Here is an 18,663-nt window from a genome sequence, read left to right as displayed (position 1 = left end):
TGGGGTTTAGGCACTCCTGGGTGCAGGATAGGTTTAGGCACCCCTAAGGGAGGGTTAGGGCGGGATGGAGGGGGGGGGAGGGGAGGGTTAGCTTTACTTACCACCGCTGTCAGCATTTCATCCTTTCCGGCGCACGTTGTCAGGATTTGAACCGGCAGCTAAACAGCCGCCGACTTTACAATCCCGTTCTCTATGCCTCCCCTGGCTCCTGTGTCTGCATCAGGGCATCTTCATAGGTTCATTATAGGCTGTCTCTCACTCTCTGTCTGCTTCAGACGTGACATTGCTCAGTCCCCGACTCCCTCCCCTCTCTAGGCTGCTTGCTGCTAAGCAACAAGGCACAGTGCTATCTCTGAATAGCTCTCACTGTTTCAGAGAATCAGAGTGCAGCCCTCAGCCCTGTAGCAGCATTCAGTCACTCAGACAGCACAACAGTTTTTTCTGTGACTTGCTACATTCCAAACCTCAGTTTCAGATGCTGTCTTGATGTTTCAGCACCCCGGCAAGCTCCTATACCGCAACTTGGTGCAAGATTTTTTTTCTGCAACTTTGCTTCACTAAAATCATCACTGCGAGGCTCCCTTTTGAATGAATGGTTCATATAACAAACCTTCCTCGACCAATGTTGTATAGAATAGTGAAAATCCAATCAAAATCCAACAAGTGGTTGAAGAGATTAGCCCAAACGAACAGACAGACCCCTAAACCGTGGAGAGTAAATGTAAATAGAAAAAAAAGCTTTCTGAAACAAATAGCTATAACGAAATTAAACATTTTATAATTTCATTTTTTTTAGTACAGTGACTAACCATGAGTAATTTAAATATAAATGACCATTCAATGACCATTTTACAAAATGTTACAAAAATATTACAACTTATTTTGGGGAATCTCCAGATGAAACGGTCCATTGACATTAAGACACAAAAGCTGATCTTTTTCTTTTATTTTAATACATATGCAAACATCTTAACATGATCTGTAAAAACATTCTGTTGCCTCTTGTTTTATTACTAGACTGTTTTAAGAATACCAAGGAAGCCCTATAAGAGAGAAAAAACAAGATATTTAGTAAAAAAAAAATGTATATACAACTAAAGTCATGGTTATTTAAACTTAAAAAGTATAATGAAATGTTACTATAATATGCACATAAATCTAAGGAGCTTCATAGTTTAATCAGTAGAATTCCTCTGCATACATAGACTAACATGATAAAGATAAAACTGCTCTGACTGCCCATGTGAAAGTGATGATATATATCGGTAGAGAGTTGTCAAAATATTGTTCTGAAGCTTACTACTATTGTAACAATACCTGTAAAATTAAATGGTTATGGAGAACATTTGTTTTCATGCTAGAATTTGTTTTTTTCGCTCTACCTGAAAGTCTAAAATCCAACCACTAGAGGTCTCTACAGACAGAATTTCCACCACAAATAGTTTTGTGATGTAACAGGACATTTGCCAGATGCAATGTTTGTGTTCATGTGATACAATATTTTACTATGCCATTCTCTTCTCTTAATAACTTAAAAAATGCATATGAATAGACCTGGGGAGAGTAGAACTGGTAACGTTTAAGGGCGAATTCCACAAGCAAAAAAAAAGCTAAATTCTGCATCAGAATACGGAATCAAGATTTGAAATTTGTGCATATATCTGATAATACGAGCAAGAATAATAATGGCCCCTGAAATAATTTATGTGCAGCTTTGAAGCACAGCAGTTACAAACACATTCATGTTTTTACCAGCAGTAACTTTAAAGTTACTCTAACTGAAGTAAGACAAAACCCACAAAGAGCGAGAATGATTCACCCCTTAGGCCAGTGGTCTTCAACCTTAACCCTCCAGCTGCTGTGGAACTACACATCCCAGCATGCACTGCCATAGTTTTAGCATGCTGTTATATCAAAAAGGTGGCAGTGCATGCTGGGATGTGTAGTTCCAAAGCAGCTGGAGGGCCAAGGTTGAAGACCACTGCCTTAGGCCATGGCGAGGTCCATCTCTTACATGGTCATTCTGTTAAAACTGAAAACTCAGTGAAGTCTGCTGCACCCTCTTCACCCGCGCTAACCTGATGTTTTTCCAGTGGGAGGAACATGCTGCTGGCACAATGGTGTCGTAGTGAATAGCAGCTCTTGGGGCTAGGGTATACATTTTCAGTTTTGGTTGGAATTATCCTTTATTATTACCCTGTATTTACATGGCCCACAAGGGGTCCGCAGCGGGATGGGTAAGAGATGCCGGCGTTCGGGATCCAGGCGTTCAAAATCCAGACGCCGGCATCCCCACAGGGTTAGGATACTGCCACCTATCAGTCAGTATCCTAACCCTTCCCCTTTCCCTACCCTAACTCTCCATTATCAGTGCATAAACCTAACATCCTCCTCCTAGTACCTAAACGTAACCTTCCCCTACCCGCACCCTAAACCTAACCCTTACCCCCAGTACCTACCATTGGAATTCCGACGGTCGGGATGCTTTGTAAGGTGCTGCGGAGGGGATACGTTCAATATCCCGGCAGATGGGATTTGGGCAGTCAGAATGTCAGCACTGGAATCCCATCTGCCGGGATATTAAACGTATATCCCGTCCGCAGCACCTTACAAAGTACATAAATAGAAACAGAAAGAACAAAACAAGAATAAACTGACTTACAGAACAAAACATTGCAGAACATGGATAAGGTATATAAACATTGCTGCAGCAGCAGTCATAATACCCAAATAAGCAGCGGGTCCACATGAGGGAATAGGGCCCTAGTCATGAGAGCTTACAGTCTAACATTTATTTATAATAAGGTTTGACGTACATTTAGCTTATTTTACATATTGTAACTTACCATTTGATTTAAAAGTCAGAATAATGCTTTAGCCTAGCAAAAAAAAGAAACACAAGAAAAAAAGAAAAGTAGATATAAAAGACTATAATGTAAACACCGTAAGAAGTGTGAATATACATTTTTTGTAGAAAAATGTGGACTTTAAGGTTGAATGCAAAAAAACTCCCAAACAAACCTACTTATTTATTTATACTACTTTAAATCTACTCATGCCATGCAGAAGGCATCAGGCCTACTTACCTGTACAGTAAAGCTTCACCTTTGTTGTTTGCTATAGAAAAGAAACCACTATGAGGGGAGAAATCCATTGCTCGGGGAAGATGAATCCTTTTTCTTTTGCTTTGTATGGGGAAGTTCGAGAATACAGTAAATGTAGGAATATGAACCTGTGGAAACCATTTCAAGTTATTTAGAAATAGGCGGTATTTGCTGTCAATTTATTTCTATGATTCTTTTAGTGAATTATTTTCTAGGATCTCATTAAAGTATGGTCCCTGTCATTAACAGCCATTGTTTTATAACTAAAGCACTTCTGAGTAATTGTATTTAAATCCCTCCATGCAAATTAAAAAAAAAAGAACAAAGCTGCTAATCTAATAGATCACTGCATTACTGTGTAGAAAATGTGTTTGTCTCAAGACACAATAAATGTGCTCTCTCCTACACCTTTGTTATCCGACATTATTCTAAGCCAGTGTGAATGACATCCTTGCTCTGCAAAAATGCACCATGCGGAGTTCACCTCAAGCTAAATGAAAGGAGATCTTTCTCGATTGGTATCAACTCCCATTGCGAAGTCAGCTATCTGTAATGAGGTGTGATCGGTATGTAATGCCGCCAGACTAAATACCGACGCTGGAAGCCCGAACCGTCAGGATCCCGACTGGGGCTGGTAAGTACCCTAACCCTCCCCTCGGGATACCAGTCGGGATCCTGACTGTTCCTTAGTGGTACCCTCCCTTGGTGGTGCCTAACCCTAACCTCCCCCCGGTGATGCCTAACCCACTCCCTGCACCCTAAACCTAACCCTCCCGGGGGGAAGGGTTCTAACCCTAATCTCCCACCAGTGGTGCCTAACCCTACCCCCCCCACCGCAGCTAACAGTCCCCACATACCTTCGTTCTGGATGCCGGGCATCGAAATTTCGGTGTCTGACTAAAGATAGGCGACTGTACTAAAGATAGGTGTCTAAATACAGAGTCAGGCTTCCAGCGTTGGGATTCCGACATCCGGCGTTCTGGATGCCGGTAAATGAACTGCATCCCGATAAAAAGCTTTGTAAAGTGCCTCAACAAACACCAGGGGGTCAATCCTATTAGGTGCGATGATCTCGCATGTGCGAGTCATCGCAGCAGTGGCCGCACTTTACGGCAGCATGGATTCGCCTAATATTGCTCACAGCCCCATAGGGCTCCGAGCAAATTAATGCGAATCTAGGCTCAGGTCGGGTGAGTGCGAGATGCGGTTTCCGGCGTTTAAACAACCTTGCAATGGCACATTGCACCTAATTGGATTGACCCCCAAGATCTTTGAATTTACTGTGTAGTCAAAATGGAAAATATAGCACAGAAGAAAAAAAATGATCAAAAACAAAAAGTGCACTCACCAGTTTGACAGCTTCATCTGTTGTGTGAGAGGCAATTGCTAGGATTTCTGTATGTGAATTAAATACTTGTGATGAAACAGTGGTCACCAGGTTCATTACAGATTTAAGTGGTTTAGGTTTAGGTTTTGTGTATTCACAACTCCAGAGTTTGACCTGAAACACAAAGCCCAGGTAACTAGTCTGCTGTGTGACTGTTGGTTATGAATATGCCTATAGTTGTAAAGCAAACATGGGTACAAAGGGATGAGCAGAATAAAGTTAGAAGTTATATTTGAAAATGACGTATGGTAATCAGAAGTGACTTGGTTGTGCAAGAATAAAGAATCGGTATCATGAAGAAAAATTATTTTGCCTGGTATTTTCAAACATGCATTACGGGGTTGGGAGGGGGCAAGGCACTTCACCATGTAATACAGTCATGTCAACAAAGATGCCAATCTAATCAGGAACTAGAATGGAACTGAAGCAAGCAATCTTCACCACCAAACACATAGTATATATGTGCAAGGTGTTTCCCCCCCACAGTGGAGAATAAACAGCTGAGCCCAGAGATTGTATGTGTGTACTTAAGATACATTTGAACTGAGACCCCTTCTCTTGGGCTAGCACTCCTACCACCTGTCCAGGAGATTTTAATTGGTATGGGCCCTTTACATTGCAGTACACACATTTAACTGGGATCTATTAAAGGTAAGTCCTTTATAAATCTAGTTAATGTGTCAGTATGAAAGATGTAAGGGACTCACCTTATGGAGGTTTACTGAGAAACGTCGTAGGTGGGCAAACAACTTTAGACAAACCTCACTTAAAAAACCATGTTAATTGTTCATTTATATTATAAAATATTTTGATCATCAGAATTCTTAGTGCTTATAGTGTGAACCTGCATCTCTTATTATGTTTAAGATTAGGATGTGCCGCCCAGCCCCCCTTTGTAATACAGTCAAGTCAGCAAAAATGCCAATCTAATCAGGAACTAGAATGGAACTGAAGCAAGCAGTATTCACCACCTGACACACAGTATATACGTGCAAGGTGTCTCTTCCCACCCCCCCATAGTGAATAACAATCAGCTGAGCCCAGGGATGGTACTAGTCCTCTGAGTTCTCCCCTTTCCGTCTCAAGAGGCGCCACTTTACCACTCATGTTGTTCTTCCATCCAAACTGCTTACCATAAGCAGAGATTAGGTTTGGCGGCTCTCTCTCTTGCTGGGAGCTTGGCTGAGACGATATAGCCAAACACTGACATGGAGGAGCAGCAGCCTCACATGAAGGAAAAACAGCCAGTAGTATCTTACATGTCATCAGTATGCAGATGCGAGCAGTAATCGAACAAATTACAAAACACTTACCCACAAGACACATAACGGCCATCTTTCGATACAGCCAGAGAAGTACCAAATAAGCTGCCATCATCAAGAAACCGGTTTAGGCATTGCCGGCTTTTAACATCCCAAACATACACATCACCATCCTCTAAACAATCAGAAATAAAAGTGTAAAGTCACACATACAAAATAAATTGTGCATAGAAGATATAAAGCCAAAATATTTTATGGGAAGCTATTGTCATTGGGCTTTTTTTTTTTTAACTAGAAAACAAGGTCAAGTATCGAACTCATTCAAAAAGTTGTACATTTTTGGGACATGGTATTACAGTTTTACAATCATTTTCAATTTTTAAATGCATGTATGAGGAACATTTTTATCTCCAGTTTTAATAACACTAGCTTATACGAGGACGGCAAATCTTTATTAAAATAGGTTCTCCACTCAAAATGAAAAAAATATTTAGCAGATGGGCAGCTATTAGAAAAATAAAATGTCATATGCTGTCCTTCACAGTACTCTAAGCTCTATTTTGTTGTGGTGAGCTGGTCATGGCTTACAGATACCATGGTTACAATACAGGTTATTGTGATCTGACAAAAAAATAAATGATCCTACATCGGAAGGGTGTTTTTATGTTTTCAGTCACTATGTAGGGGTATCTGCACAGTAAGCATGGTATCAGTCAGCTATGAAGGGTTGCCGTAGTGAACAAGAGAAGGACAAAACAGTAAGTACATAGGGCTTGTTTCAGAGATGTACGCAATAGTGATTTGTATGCAGAACAAGCTTTTTTTTTTTGCTACTGTCAAAGACCGTACATGCACATAGAACCGACTCACAAGGTAATTGTAAGACAGTCAGCGTTTGGTGGAGGCAACGAGAGGGTGGTTAGAAAAATGCAGGTAAGTCTTACAGTTTAAACGCCGTTACATGGGAGTGCATAAATTAGCCAATGCAATCTAATACGCAGCATGAGAACTCTAAGAAGCAATTAGAGAGGTAGATTGTGGTAGTTGAGAGGACAGAGTCATGGAGAACAAAAGGGTGGCAGGTTTGAAGGAATAGAGTGTGGCCCACATTATTAAAAGCAGCAGACATGGCAAGGAGAATGAGTAGAGGGAAATGGACCCTTGGATATGGCAGTTAAAAAATCATTAGTCATTTTGGTAAGGGCAGTTTCAGTAGAGTGGAGGAAGCTAAACCATACTGGAGTGGGTCTAGAACAGAGGGGTCTATTTACTAAGCAGTGTTAGGAGACAGAGTGAAAAGTGATAAGTCAGTGATAAGGTGCCAGCCAATCAGCTCCCAACTTTTCAAACACAGCCTGTGAGATGACAGTTGGGAGCTGATTGGCTGGCACCTTATCACTTTTCACTCTGTCTCCTAACACTGCTTAGTAAATAGACCCCAAAGTGAGGAGAGGAAAGTGGTGATAGATGAGACATTCAAGGAGCTGTCTTGAGAATGGGTGAGGTGAGGGCATGTTTGAAGGAGGAAGGGACAGTACTGAAGGAGATTGACAGTTTGAAGAGGTGGAAGGTAGCATCAAGAGAGTATGTGGTAGAAGGGGCAGGTGGAGGCTGGAGAGAATGGTACTAAATTAGTTCTCCAAATAAGTAAATAATAAAATACAAATTCATGGTGGCACTGGCACTTTATAATTGTTTTTTTTAAATTATTACCAGAATTTGAGATAATTTTACTGCTGTCTGGAGAAAACACAGTTCGGACAGATTCCCCATTCATCTTCATACTTCCGATCAGCTCCTTCGTCTGACCAAAAACAAAAACAGTGAATTATATAACTCGTCTTTGTTCTAGTTGTGCCAGAACATCCCCTCTCGGCGCACGCAGATATAAGTGTTGCATATCAAATGAATCAGTACAGTCTCCGGAGGCATCCTAGTTCCATCGCATGTCCACTTAGATGCAGTTTGGCAAAAAAGGAACGCCTGACGCTAGCAGAGTTGCACGGGACCTCGCGGCTCACTGACGCCGGGCATATATATATATATATATATATATATATATATATATATATATATATATATATATATATATATATATATATATATATATATATATATATATACACACACACACACACACACACACACACACAGGTTGGTCCCATATCCAAAATGCTTGGGACCAGAGATATTTTGGATAGCAGAATATTCCGTAATTTGGAATATTTGCATAAAATAATGAAATATCTTGGGAATGGGGCACAAATCTAATTACAGAATGCATTTATGTGTTATATACACCTTATACACATAGCCTGAAGGTCATTTTATACTATATTTTTAATAATTTTCTGCATCAAAAAAAGTTTGTTTAAATACATGAAATTCATTTATGTTTCCTATACACCTTATACACACAGCCTGTAGGTTATTTTATACAATATTTTTAATAATTTGTAATTTAAACAACGTTTATGTACATTAAACCATCAGAAAGCAAAAGTTTCACTTTCTCAGTCAAGCTAAAAATATTCCGATATGGGAGACTCAAAATATATATATATATATATATATATATATATATATATATATATATATATATATATATATATATATATATATATATATATATATATATATATATATATATATATATATATATATATATATATACACACACATATTCGCAAATAAGGACAGCACTCAGAGGATTTCCAAAAAGCAGATAAAGTTGTATTAATAATTCATGCTAGATGTCATTATGTTTGTGAAACACGCTGATTATGCATGTATCATCTTGAAGACGGTGCACCGAAACGTTATGGAATAGCATGAATTATTAATACAACTTTATCTGCTTTTTGGAAATCCTCTGAGTGCTGTCATTATTTGCGAATCTATTGTTGCGGTAATACCGCATTGTAGTGGACACCGGGGTAATATGTATCATGTTTAATTGAGTGCCGGACAAACGAACATAGATAGATAGACATATATACATACATACACACACACACACACACACACACACACACTATACCGTGCAAAAGTGTGTGGAAAAAATTCTGCAAAGTAACAAAACAGCATCAATTCTTGCAGGTACAGATGCACAGTCAGGGATTTTGTAGGATTATAATCAGGTCTGAGTGACCAATCATACCAAACAGATGAGAATCATCATCCTTTTCATATGTAGGTTGAAACACCGGCATTAACAGAAATAGAAAAACTGGGGGAGGAACAGCCGAACTCTGCTACAAAGATGAGGTTGTGGAAGACTGTTTCATATCACAAGTCATACACCATGGCAAGACTGAGCACAGCAACAAGATACAAGGTAGTTATACTGCATCAGCAAGGTCTCTCCCAGGCAAAGATTTCAATGCAGACTGGGGTTTCAAGATGTGCTGTTCAAGCTGTTTTGAAGAAGCACAAATAAACGGACAATGTTTAGGATCGTAGACACAGTGGTTGGCCAAGGAAACTTAGTACATCAGATGAAAGACACATCATGCTTACTTCCCTTTGAAATTGGAAGATGTCCAGCAGTACCATCAACTCAGAACTGGTAGAAATCAGTGGGACCCAGGTACACCCATCTACTGTTCATAGAAGTCTGGCCCGAAGTGGTCTTCATGGAAAAACTGCGGCCAAAAGCCATACCTTCTCCGTGGAAACAAGGCCAAGCTACTAAACTATGCATGAAAACACAGGAACTGCAGTACAGAAAAATGACAGCAGGTGCTCTGGACTGATGAATCAAAATTTTAAATATTTGGCTATAACAGAAGGCAGTTTGTTCACCTAAGGGCTGGAGAGCAGTACAATAATAAGTGTTTGCAGGCAACAGTGAAGCATTGTGGAGGTTCCTTGCAAGTTTGGGGCTGCATTTCAGCAAATGGAGTTGGGGATTTGGTCAGAATTAATGTTTCCTCAATGCTAAGAAATACAGGCAGGTACTTATCCATCATGTAATACCATCAGGGAGGCATCTGATTATTCTGCAGCAGGACAACGACCCCAAACATACAGCCAATGTCATTAAGAACTATCTACAGCGTAAAGAAGAACAAGGAGTCCTGGGAGTGATGAGATGGCCCCCACAGAGCCCTGATCTTAAAATCATCGAGTCTTTCTGGGATTACATGAAAAGACAGAAGGATATGAGCAAGCCTACATACACAGAAGATCTGTGGCTAATTCTCCAAGATGTTTGGATCAACCCCCCTTCCGAGTTCCTTCAAAAACTGTGTGCAAGTGTACCTAGAAGAATTGATGCTTGTTTGAAGGCAAAAGGTGGTCACATCAAATATTATTTTGATTTAGATTCTCTTCTGCTCAATCACTTTGTATTGTTAATTGATAAAAAAAATTCTACGAACACTTCTATTTTTCAAAGCATTCTTACAGCATTTTTCCCACACCTGCCTACACAGTACTGTACATATATTAAAAATTAATATGGAATGCATTATAACAGTCCTGTAGCAGTCAAAAATTCTGTCTATTTGACCTCATGTTGCCCACAGTTTTGTAACTCACTGCTACAGTATGTTGCTATGTATAATTTTAAACCAATTAGCAAACTAAATATACCCTTATGCAAATCTGCCAGGCTTTCATACTCCAGCTCCCCCACCTACGATTGGCAACATGTAATATACAAGTCTTAAATAGACGTCTGACAACTAATCAAGCTCAATCTGCTAAGTAGAAGTACAGAACTATTATATAGTTGCTCTCGCCATAACTTTACCTTCATAGAAAGCAAATGTAGATATCCAGCAGCCCCATTTAGTAGAAGGAACGACCCATCTGGAGAGATTTCAAAATGCTTAATATATTTTTCTTCCAGTCCTGAAAGTTAACAGATCAGCATGCTTAGTTATAGGATGTCAGGTTTGCACTGAAAGCAAGCACATGTAAACATATAAAAGTGTATGTATATTGCTGCTGTTTCTATATGCTCATTACATCTAGGTTGCTAAAGTTATAATGCTTTGATTGGATAAAGTTAGTCTAGTCCCGTGCATGGTGTAATGTACTGCTCTGATTAAATGTAGTCAATGCTAGGGAAGCCTGAGCGCCCATGTTTAAAATAGAAAAAGTAAGAAAGTCAAACAATACCATATCTCAAACGCAGCTGTATGAGTCTTCAGGGAACAAAGGGGTGTATTTTCTAAAGGGCAGGTTTTTAGACGTAGAGTTGTAGCCCATAACAACCAGATTCTAGCTATTATCTGCTAGCAGGTGCTAAATAAGGGATAAATATAAGTGGAGTTGTTGCCTATAGCAACCAGATTCTATCAACCTGCACTTTAGTAAATAATATACCCCAAAAAGTTTATGTTCAAATAAGCAATGCCTCTATGCGAAGATTGCTACTTATGGCATGAGAGCACAGTGTTCTATAGTTCTGAAAGATCACTCACCTCTAATTCTGGGAACAGTACGAATGCTTCCACCCATCATGTCATATACATAAAAAAATTGATGTCGCAGTCCTGTGGCTATCACCTGTTCACCATCAGCACTGAACTGAGCCCTAAAAACTGGAAATTTTTCCAAATGGATGCTCTGTATCTTTGGATTTAATTTGCCATCAACCTGGGAGCATGAAGAAAATTATTATAATATTAGTATTCAGTATTGCAATACAGTTAAATTACCCCACCTCTTATTTGTCACTGGCTAAAAAAACTTAATGAGAAACTTGATTTCATTTTTTTTTTTCTTATAAAGCATCCAGTGTGTGAGTGTGTGTGTGTCTCTCTCTAAATAAATGAAAACTACTCCTGTGGTAGAGCAAGTGCAAAATGAGATGACTTTAATTACATATACATATAAAATGAGAAGAATGTCCCAAGTACGTTATTAGGACAATATTGAATAGGCTGCTTAGCAACATATAACAGACCTGAAACAGTGAAACGGAGCGGTCGAGTCCTGCAGTCATAATAACTTGTGCCAATGGGTGGAACTGAACTGTAGTGAGTGGGGCTGTACATGGTCTCTCTGAATTGGCATTCAAACACCTTTTCATCTGTAAAAAAATAAAAAATAAAAAAAAAAACGGGATATACAAAAAAATCAATTATATTTTATATTATCCCACCTTCTCTTACCATATGAATTAAGTTGATGGACAGCTTTGATTGGTTAGTTATTTTTGCATGCAAGATTTATATATTTATTTCACATTAGAAAGCAATTATAACCTCACTACATCAAGAAGAAACCAGTAGTTTTGATGATAAGTGTAGTGGTGCAGTGTAATGTTGATAAGTGACTGATAATGGCAACTTACCTCCAAAACACCGTTTGGCAGGTAACTGGACTTCGCTAGAAAATTGCCAGTCTTGCTCAACAAGTTATCATCACTTTCTTCTTCACTATCGTCGTCATCATCTGTGAAAAATCAATGTTTACTGAGCATCAACGTTTAAAACTTAAAAACAGTCACAACAGCAGCTGCATAAAGGACTCATCATTATTATATATCATGCAAGTCATTCAGAAAATCAGGAATTAGTTACCAGTTAAGTTCTCAACTATAGCCTTAAAAGGAGACTAATAATACCAGGCCACCCAACTACCATATTAACCACTTCGCCACTAAGCCTAGTTTGGCACTTTTTGGGCTGGTAACATTCCAAGATCAGTAATTATTTATGCAGTAGCCACAGAGATTAGTAATAGTAGCAACATAGTAATGTACAAAAACTGCACACCAATCTGAAGCTAACCTAAAAATGAAAGAAAACAACAAGCACTGTTTATAAATGAGTGTAACGGAAAACGTATGACATATAAATATACTCTAGAAGATTGATTTGTTAGGTGCTGTAAAAGAGTGGAGCGAAGTCAAAAGGAAAAATAAGGTGGAGGGAAGCAGGCTTATACAGCCAATCAGTGGCGTAACTAAGGGGGGGGGGGTCGAGCAGGGTGTATGCCCTAGGCGCCGCTGGCCACGGTCCGGCCCGCTAGTTAGGCAGTGTAACGCCGAACGCAGTGTGTGCGGTCAGCGCTACACATTTACACAGGACCGGCGCTAGGCTTCCCAGCGCTGGTCCTGTGCTGCACAGTCAAGCCCCTTCCCTCCCCCTGAGCGCTTACCCAATAGCGCCAGGAGGGGGGTGGGAGGAGGGCTCAGGCTGTGCTAACACACACATCGCCACCAGCGCTGGCAGCGATGTGTGTGTGAATCAGCAACCGATGAGAGTCAGACAGACTCTCATTGACTGCTGCAGCGCCCACTGCAAGAGCCAGGCTGGAGCTCACTCATGAGCTCCGCCTTCCGGCTCATGCAGTGGGTAATGGGAGAGACGTCATGACGTCATAATGCTGAGTGCGCCAGCCCGGGAGGACTGACGTGCGGCGGGAGCAGTGACCGGAGCCGGAGCGTGGACACCATTACTGGGGGGGAGAGCTACTACTACTGCTGGGGGCACCATTACTACTGGGGACACCATTACTGGGGGGGAGCTACTACTACTTGGGGGACCATTACTGGGGGAGAGCTACTACTACTGGGGACACCATTGCTACTGGGGACACCATTACTGGGGGGAGCTACTACTACTACTGGGGGCACCATTGCTGCATTACTGAGGGGGGAGCTACTACTACTGGGGGCACCATTACTGGGGGGGAGCCACTACTACTGGGGACACCATTACTGGGGGGGGGGGGAGCTACTACTACTGGGGACACCATTACTGGGGGGGAGCTACTACTACTAGGGACACCATTACAGGGGGGGGCTACTACTGGGGGCGCTAAATAGGGAGGACCACTATAGGGGGCCCTGTATAGGGGGCACTGGATAGAGGGGGGGGGGAATCACTGTTGGGGGCCTGCATTAGGGGGTCCAATACTGGGGGCCTGCATAAGGGGGTCCACTACTGGGGCCACTGATTAAGGGGAACTAATGAGGGGCTGCATAAGGGGACCACTACTGGGGGCATTGCATACTGGGGGTACTGTATAAGGGGAACTAGTGGGGGGGCTGCTTAAGGGGGACCACTACTGGGGGTTCTGTATAAGGGGCACTACTATGGGTCTGCATAAGAGGGACCACAACTGGGGACATTGCATACTGGGGGTACTGTATAAGGGACACTACTGGGATTAAGGTGCATATGGAAAGGAATGTTCAGAGTGATGATAAAGGGGTGTGTCATGTTGACACGCCCCATTTTTAAGTGACCATGCCCATTTTTCGTGCACATAGTAGGAGGGGGATGCCCTTAATTTTTACATTTGCCCTGGGCTCCAAATACCCTAGTTACACCACTGCAGCCAACTTAGAACTATAAAACCAAATAGCAATGGATGCTATAGAACAGTAAATGACTAAACAATTACTAATACATATTCCAATGCAGATGAAACAGGACTAAATATCTTAAGAGTATAAAACGATGCAATAATAAAAAAAAAAATACTAGGACACAAGTATGTATGTCATCAATATCTCACTAATACAGGATCATGGTCCACTTCTAAAGATAGGATACTAAACCCTGTTAACACTGTTTGTTCGTTCTTTTGGGTTTACACTATAAATTGAAGAACAATACTTGTAAATAAAAAAAACATTATTAAGATTGTAAACGTACAAGTTTAAATACACAAACATGATTTAAAACCAATTCAAAGCGATAATGGTGCAAGGATCAGTCAGAGCGATAATGGTGCAAGGATCAGTCACAACAGTGTACAGTTATGTAACCGCTCGACACTGAGCAAATCAAACCTCAAATAGATTGCTCACAGAGGAGAGTATATGCATCAGTGTTAAGAATGAGTCACACTCATCCTTAGTACTAAAGGGGTTAAAATAAATCTGTTCACTAACTCATGTGACAACTAAAGCTACATCATATATGAAGATAAGAAAAGAAAACTTCAAAAGAAACGTGACTGTGAAGACAGTGGTACAATCTTGTGAAGAAGTTTTGTTGATAATGCAATTATTTCTGAGGGTTTGTATTTGATCACAAGGTATATGTACCCCTCTATGAGCTGAAGAAGATCAATAAGGTCAACATTTCCCTACGCTTACCATTGGCAATTCTTTTCTTGGGATCTCTGGAAGCCCAAGATGGAACTCCACCCATTGCTTTCTGAAATCTGCAAAGATGACAAAACACTGCTCAACTCGATTTCAAATAAAATGTTCAAACGTTTTAATTGTGGATAAACCTAACACGAGCAAGTCGGTGACAGATTGAGAAAAAATATAGATGCAATCAAAATGTCCGTAATGTAAATGTATTTTTATATCTGCATTGAAAGTTTTATTGGGAGTCCAATGGAGACAGTAGAACATTGGGGTGTAGAGGTGCACTACAGGAGCTTGGGCACTTTAATCTGCCCTTCAAAAGCTCCCTCTCTATACTATAGGCTGACAGGACACTTAAACAATGGGGATGTGACAAACTGTCCCTATTGCAGAGAACACTCAGAATTTGAAATGCACAGCAACTTACATAATATACTTGATATACAATAGAAAAGATAAAGACAATCTGTGCACCAGATTAAGTGGTTAAATTGCTGAACTAAGGCCCCCTGACGAACAGGAATCACCCACTGATGTGAAAGAATGCGTCATGAAATGTTTCGGGAACAGGCGTATCTGCCCCAGTGTCATACTGACAAATTACTAAAGAAATCTACCTAGCAATGGTCTGTTTTGACACTGATCAACCTTTTTTTGAAGCAATTATACAGGACCACAAGGTCCTACGCATTTCATTGGTCCTATGTTCCTTAGTTCTCTAAGCCCTGATCACATCCATTCAGTGAAGAGGCCCCTTTCGGACATTTACCCTTGTCCTGATGAAGATGGAACTTGGAGAGCATTTGTGGTGAAAGGAAGCTTTAGTCTGAACCACCAATATGTCTTCGTGAAAGACAGACATAAAAGACAGAGCCCCCAGCTCCAAAACTTTCTTAGCTATGGAGATAGCCAATGGAAACAATCTTCCAAATAAGGAACCCCAACTACACCAATCAGATAGTTCAAATAGAGGTTTCTGTAAGGTTGTCAGCACCACACTGAGGACCTCATTCAGAGGCGGTCGGAGGATGCAAGCGGTCGCTCAGAAACTGGGCGGCCACTTGCATCCTGACCGCCCGCCTCTGTTGCGGTCGTTAGGCTGTGGGTTTACACCCACAGCTCTAACGACCGCACGGGGCTTACGACGAGACCCTAGGGTAGGGTCTCACTTGTCATAAGCCCCGGAGAGCTTCTGGCTCTGTCAGAGCCGGAAGCTCTCCACTGACATCACTAGTGATGTCAGTGGGGCCTCCCCAAAACGGTAGGCGTTCCCATGGGAACGCCTCCGTTTGGGCTGCCACCCCCCCGGCCCGCCTTCCAAACGGCGCGAGCTGTCAATCAACATCGACAGCTCGCCCCCTTTGGAAAGAGACCCGCTACGACCAGCGCTGTCGGTCGTAGCGGGTCTCACGCATGCGCACGAGGGAGCCGGCTCCCTCGTGCGCATGCGCACTGGCCAAACATCGAGGCGGCTGTGCGGTCGTAGACCGTACGGCCACCTCTGAATAAGGTCCTGAGCGCCTAAAGTGTCACTGGGTGATTGTATGAAGCCTGCACATGCACCATTCTCTGTAAGACAGTCAGAACTTGGGATAAAACTGCCTCTAAGAGAATCTGACTGCTGAATCTGTGGGTTCTCCAGTGATAACAAAAATAAAGAAAAAATGCAGATTCATTTAAATAAAAAAGGAAAAACATAAAGATATAAACAATGTAGTAAAACAGAAAAAATTAGAAGCCCGAAAAAATGAAAATGCACCATAAAAAAAAAATAATAATAAATAAATCGCATGGTCCCGCATGTAGAGAAAAGCAAAGACACAACTGCTAATTTAATCCTCTTGGTTTGACAATATCCAAACTGTATCTTCTATATGCTTTTCCTTTTTTTTTTTCATTTTTATATACATTATGGTGTACTAAATTTAGATTGCAATGGAGAGAGATAACTTGTTCCAGCCATGTTAGATGTGTGCTTCATTTTTCAGACATGTTCCTATTTTTTTCATACTCTTTGTGTCAATGTATAATGTAACAGATACTTAAATTTTTTTATTATGATCACTGCCATTAATTTGGATTTACTTTACATTCATATCATGTTCAGTCATTGATTTTTTTTAGTCCTATATGTACAGTAAAAATGTCTCATGATGTTGCTAGTCTAGCTAGATTGTATATAATGCAGATTGGTTTTTAATAGCAACTTTTTCTATATTGTGTTGACACAGCATGGTGGTGGGTGTGGCTTTGGTCCGTTCCACATCGCAGTTGCCATAGTCACGAAGTCAGCATACCCACTGACGCGGATGCCGGGATGGACGGACAGCATAGGAGAGGACCTGGTCGATGTTCACTATTTAGGTTAGAGTGTGTCACATTATTTGTTTGCATATTTATGTTCCCTGAAGACAGATTAAACTTCCGAAAAGTTGGAATAAGAGACACTCTGGAAAGACATCACACAGACATACCCACGTAGAATGCACACCAGAGTTATTAATTCTGGTTGCAGGACCAGAAAGCAATTATATGCAGTGGGCCTAGAGAACTGAGTATGTGAACACGTACTCTTGCTGAAGTCTGACTTGGAGCTTCTCTTTGCTCAGCTTGGTTTCTGCTTTACTTTTGATCACATCTTTACGATACCGATGGGTCATATCAATACTGCAGACAAAACAAAAAGTTTAATCAAAATTAGTATGTTTGTGTTAGCCTTTTCCTTATTTTGCTGTTTATGTTATATGATCACTATAAATGAAGTTACATGAAAGGACCTAGAGATAAAGCGAAGTTGAAATATTTATATTGCACTTGACCACATTTCGGTTTACCTTTCTTCCCCCTCATCATCATCATCAATCCAAGCTGGTTTCTTGCCTGGTGTGGTGGTATCCTTAGCATTTTCATTATCAGAGTCACTCTCTCCACTGGACTCAACCCTAACCTGCAACACAATAGTGGATGCAGTTACTACTCCAGCACAATGAAGCAATATAATCCTATAGGTATTGTTAACAGCCAGTCGCTTCTGCCAAGGGCACTTCTCCTCTGGGGTGGAGTCAAATAGATGGACGAGGAGTTTAATTATTTTCTTGATGTACCATGCTGCAGGGGGTAAAGTATAATTCATTAGCCTTTTTACAAGATGGCTAATAAGAAACAGAGGGGTACAGGTTGAGTCTCCCATATCCAAAATGCTTGGGTCAAGAGGTATTTTGGATAACGGAATATTCCGTATTTTGGAATATTTGCATATCATAATAAAATATCTTGGGAATGGGACCCAAATATACACACAGAATGAATTTATGTGTTATATACTATACCTTATACACACAGCCTGCAGGTAATTTTATACAATATTTTCAATAATTTTGTGGCTCAAGCAAAGTATGTGTACAGAATGAAATTCATTTATGGTTTATATACACCTTATACACACAGCCTGCAGGTAATTTTATACAATATTTTCAATAATTTTGTGGCTCAAGCAAAGTATGTGTACAGAATGAAATTAATTTATGGTTTATATACACCTTATACACACAGCCTGAAGGTAATTTTATACAATATTTTTTAATAATTTGTGCCTTAGACAAAGTTTGTGTACATTGAGCCATCAAAAATCAAAGGTTTCATTATCTCAGTCATGCCAAAATAATTCCGTATTACTGAATATTCCGTATTTTTGAATGTTTGGATATGGGAGGCTCAACCTGTATATGTAATAGCAGCTATTTCCACCAAACAAAAGCTTAACACTTAAGCTGGGTACACGCCTAAAGATTTTCTGTCCAACCATCCAACTAGTTGATTGGTTGGAATTAAAATCTGGTAACG

General features: G+C 40.6%; 1 protein-coding gene across 1 annotated transcript in view; it reads right to left on the bottom strand.

Annotated features, from left to right (window-relative positions):
• Nucleotides 1–756: 756 nt before the first annotated feature.
• Nucleotides 757–18,663, bottom strand: part of UTP18 (UTP18 small subunit processome component) — a 36,455-nt gene continuing 18,548 nt past the window's right edge. Inside the window, 14 exon segments of the mRNA XM_088475023.1 lie at nucleotides 757–1,043; nucleotides 2,847–2,879; nucleotides 3,087–3,232; nucleotides 4,453–4,580; nucleotides 4,583–4,605; nucleotides 5,805–5,928; nucleotides 7,467–7,557; nucleotides 10,510–10,610; nucleotides 11,186–11,360; nucleotides 11,671–11,796; nucleotides 12,061–12,161; nucleotides 14,821–14,888; nucleotides 17,392–17,487; nucleotides 17,655–17,767. Coding sequence (XP_088331149.1) covers nucleotides 2,855–2,879; nucleotides 3,087–3,232; nucleotides 4,453–4,580; nucleotides 4,583–4,605; nucleotides 5,805–5,928; nucleotides 7,467–7,557; nucleotides 10,510–10,610; nucleotides 11,186–11,360; nucleotides 11,671–11,796; nucleotides 12,061–12,161; nucleotides 14,821–14,888; nucleotides 17,392–17,487; nucleotides 17,655–17,767 — 1,317 coding nt within the window. The 3' untranslated portion in view covers nucleotides 757–1,043; nucleotides 2,847–2,854.

Source organism: Taudactylus pleione, unplaced genomic scaffold (genome assembly GCF_031769625.1).
Source record: "Taudactylus pleione unplaced genomic scaffold, aTauple2 ptg000016l, whole genome shotgun sequence".
Lineage (NCBI taxonomy): Eukaryota > Metazoa > Chordata > Amphibia > Anura > Myobatrachidae > Taudactylus > Taudactylus pleione.
Note: the sequence above shows the minus strand (reverse complement) of the source record. Positions and strands in the feature narration are given on the sequence as shown.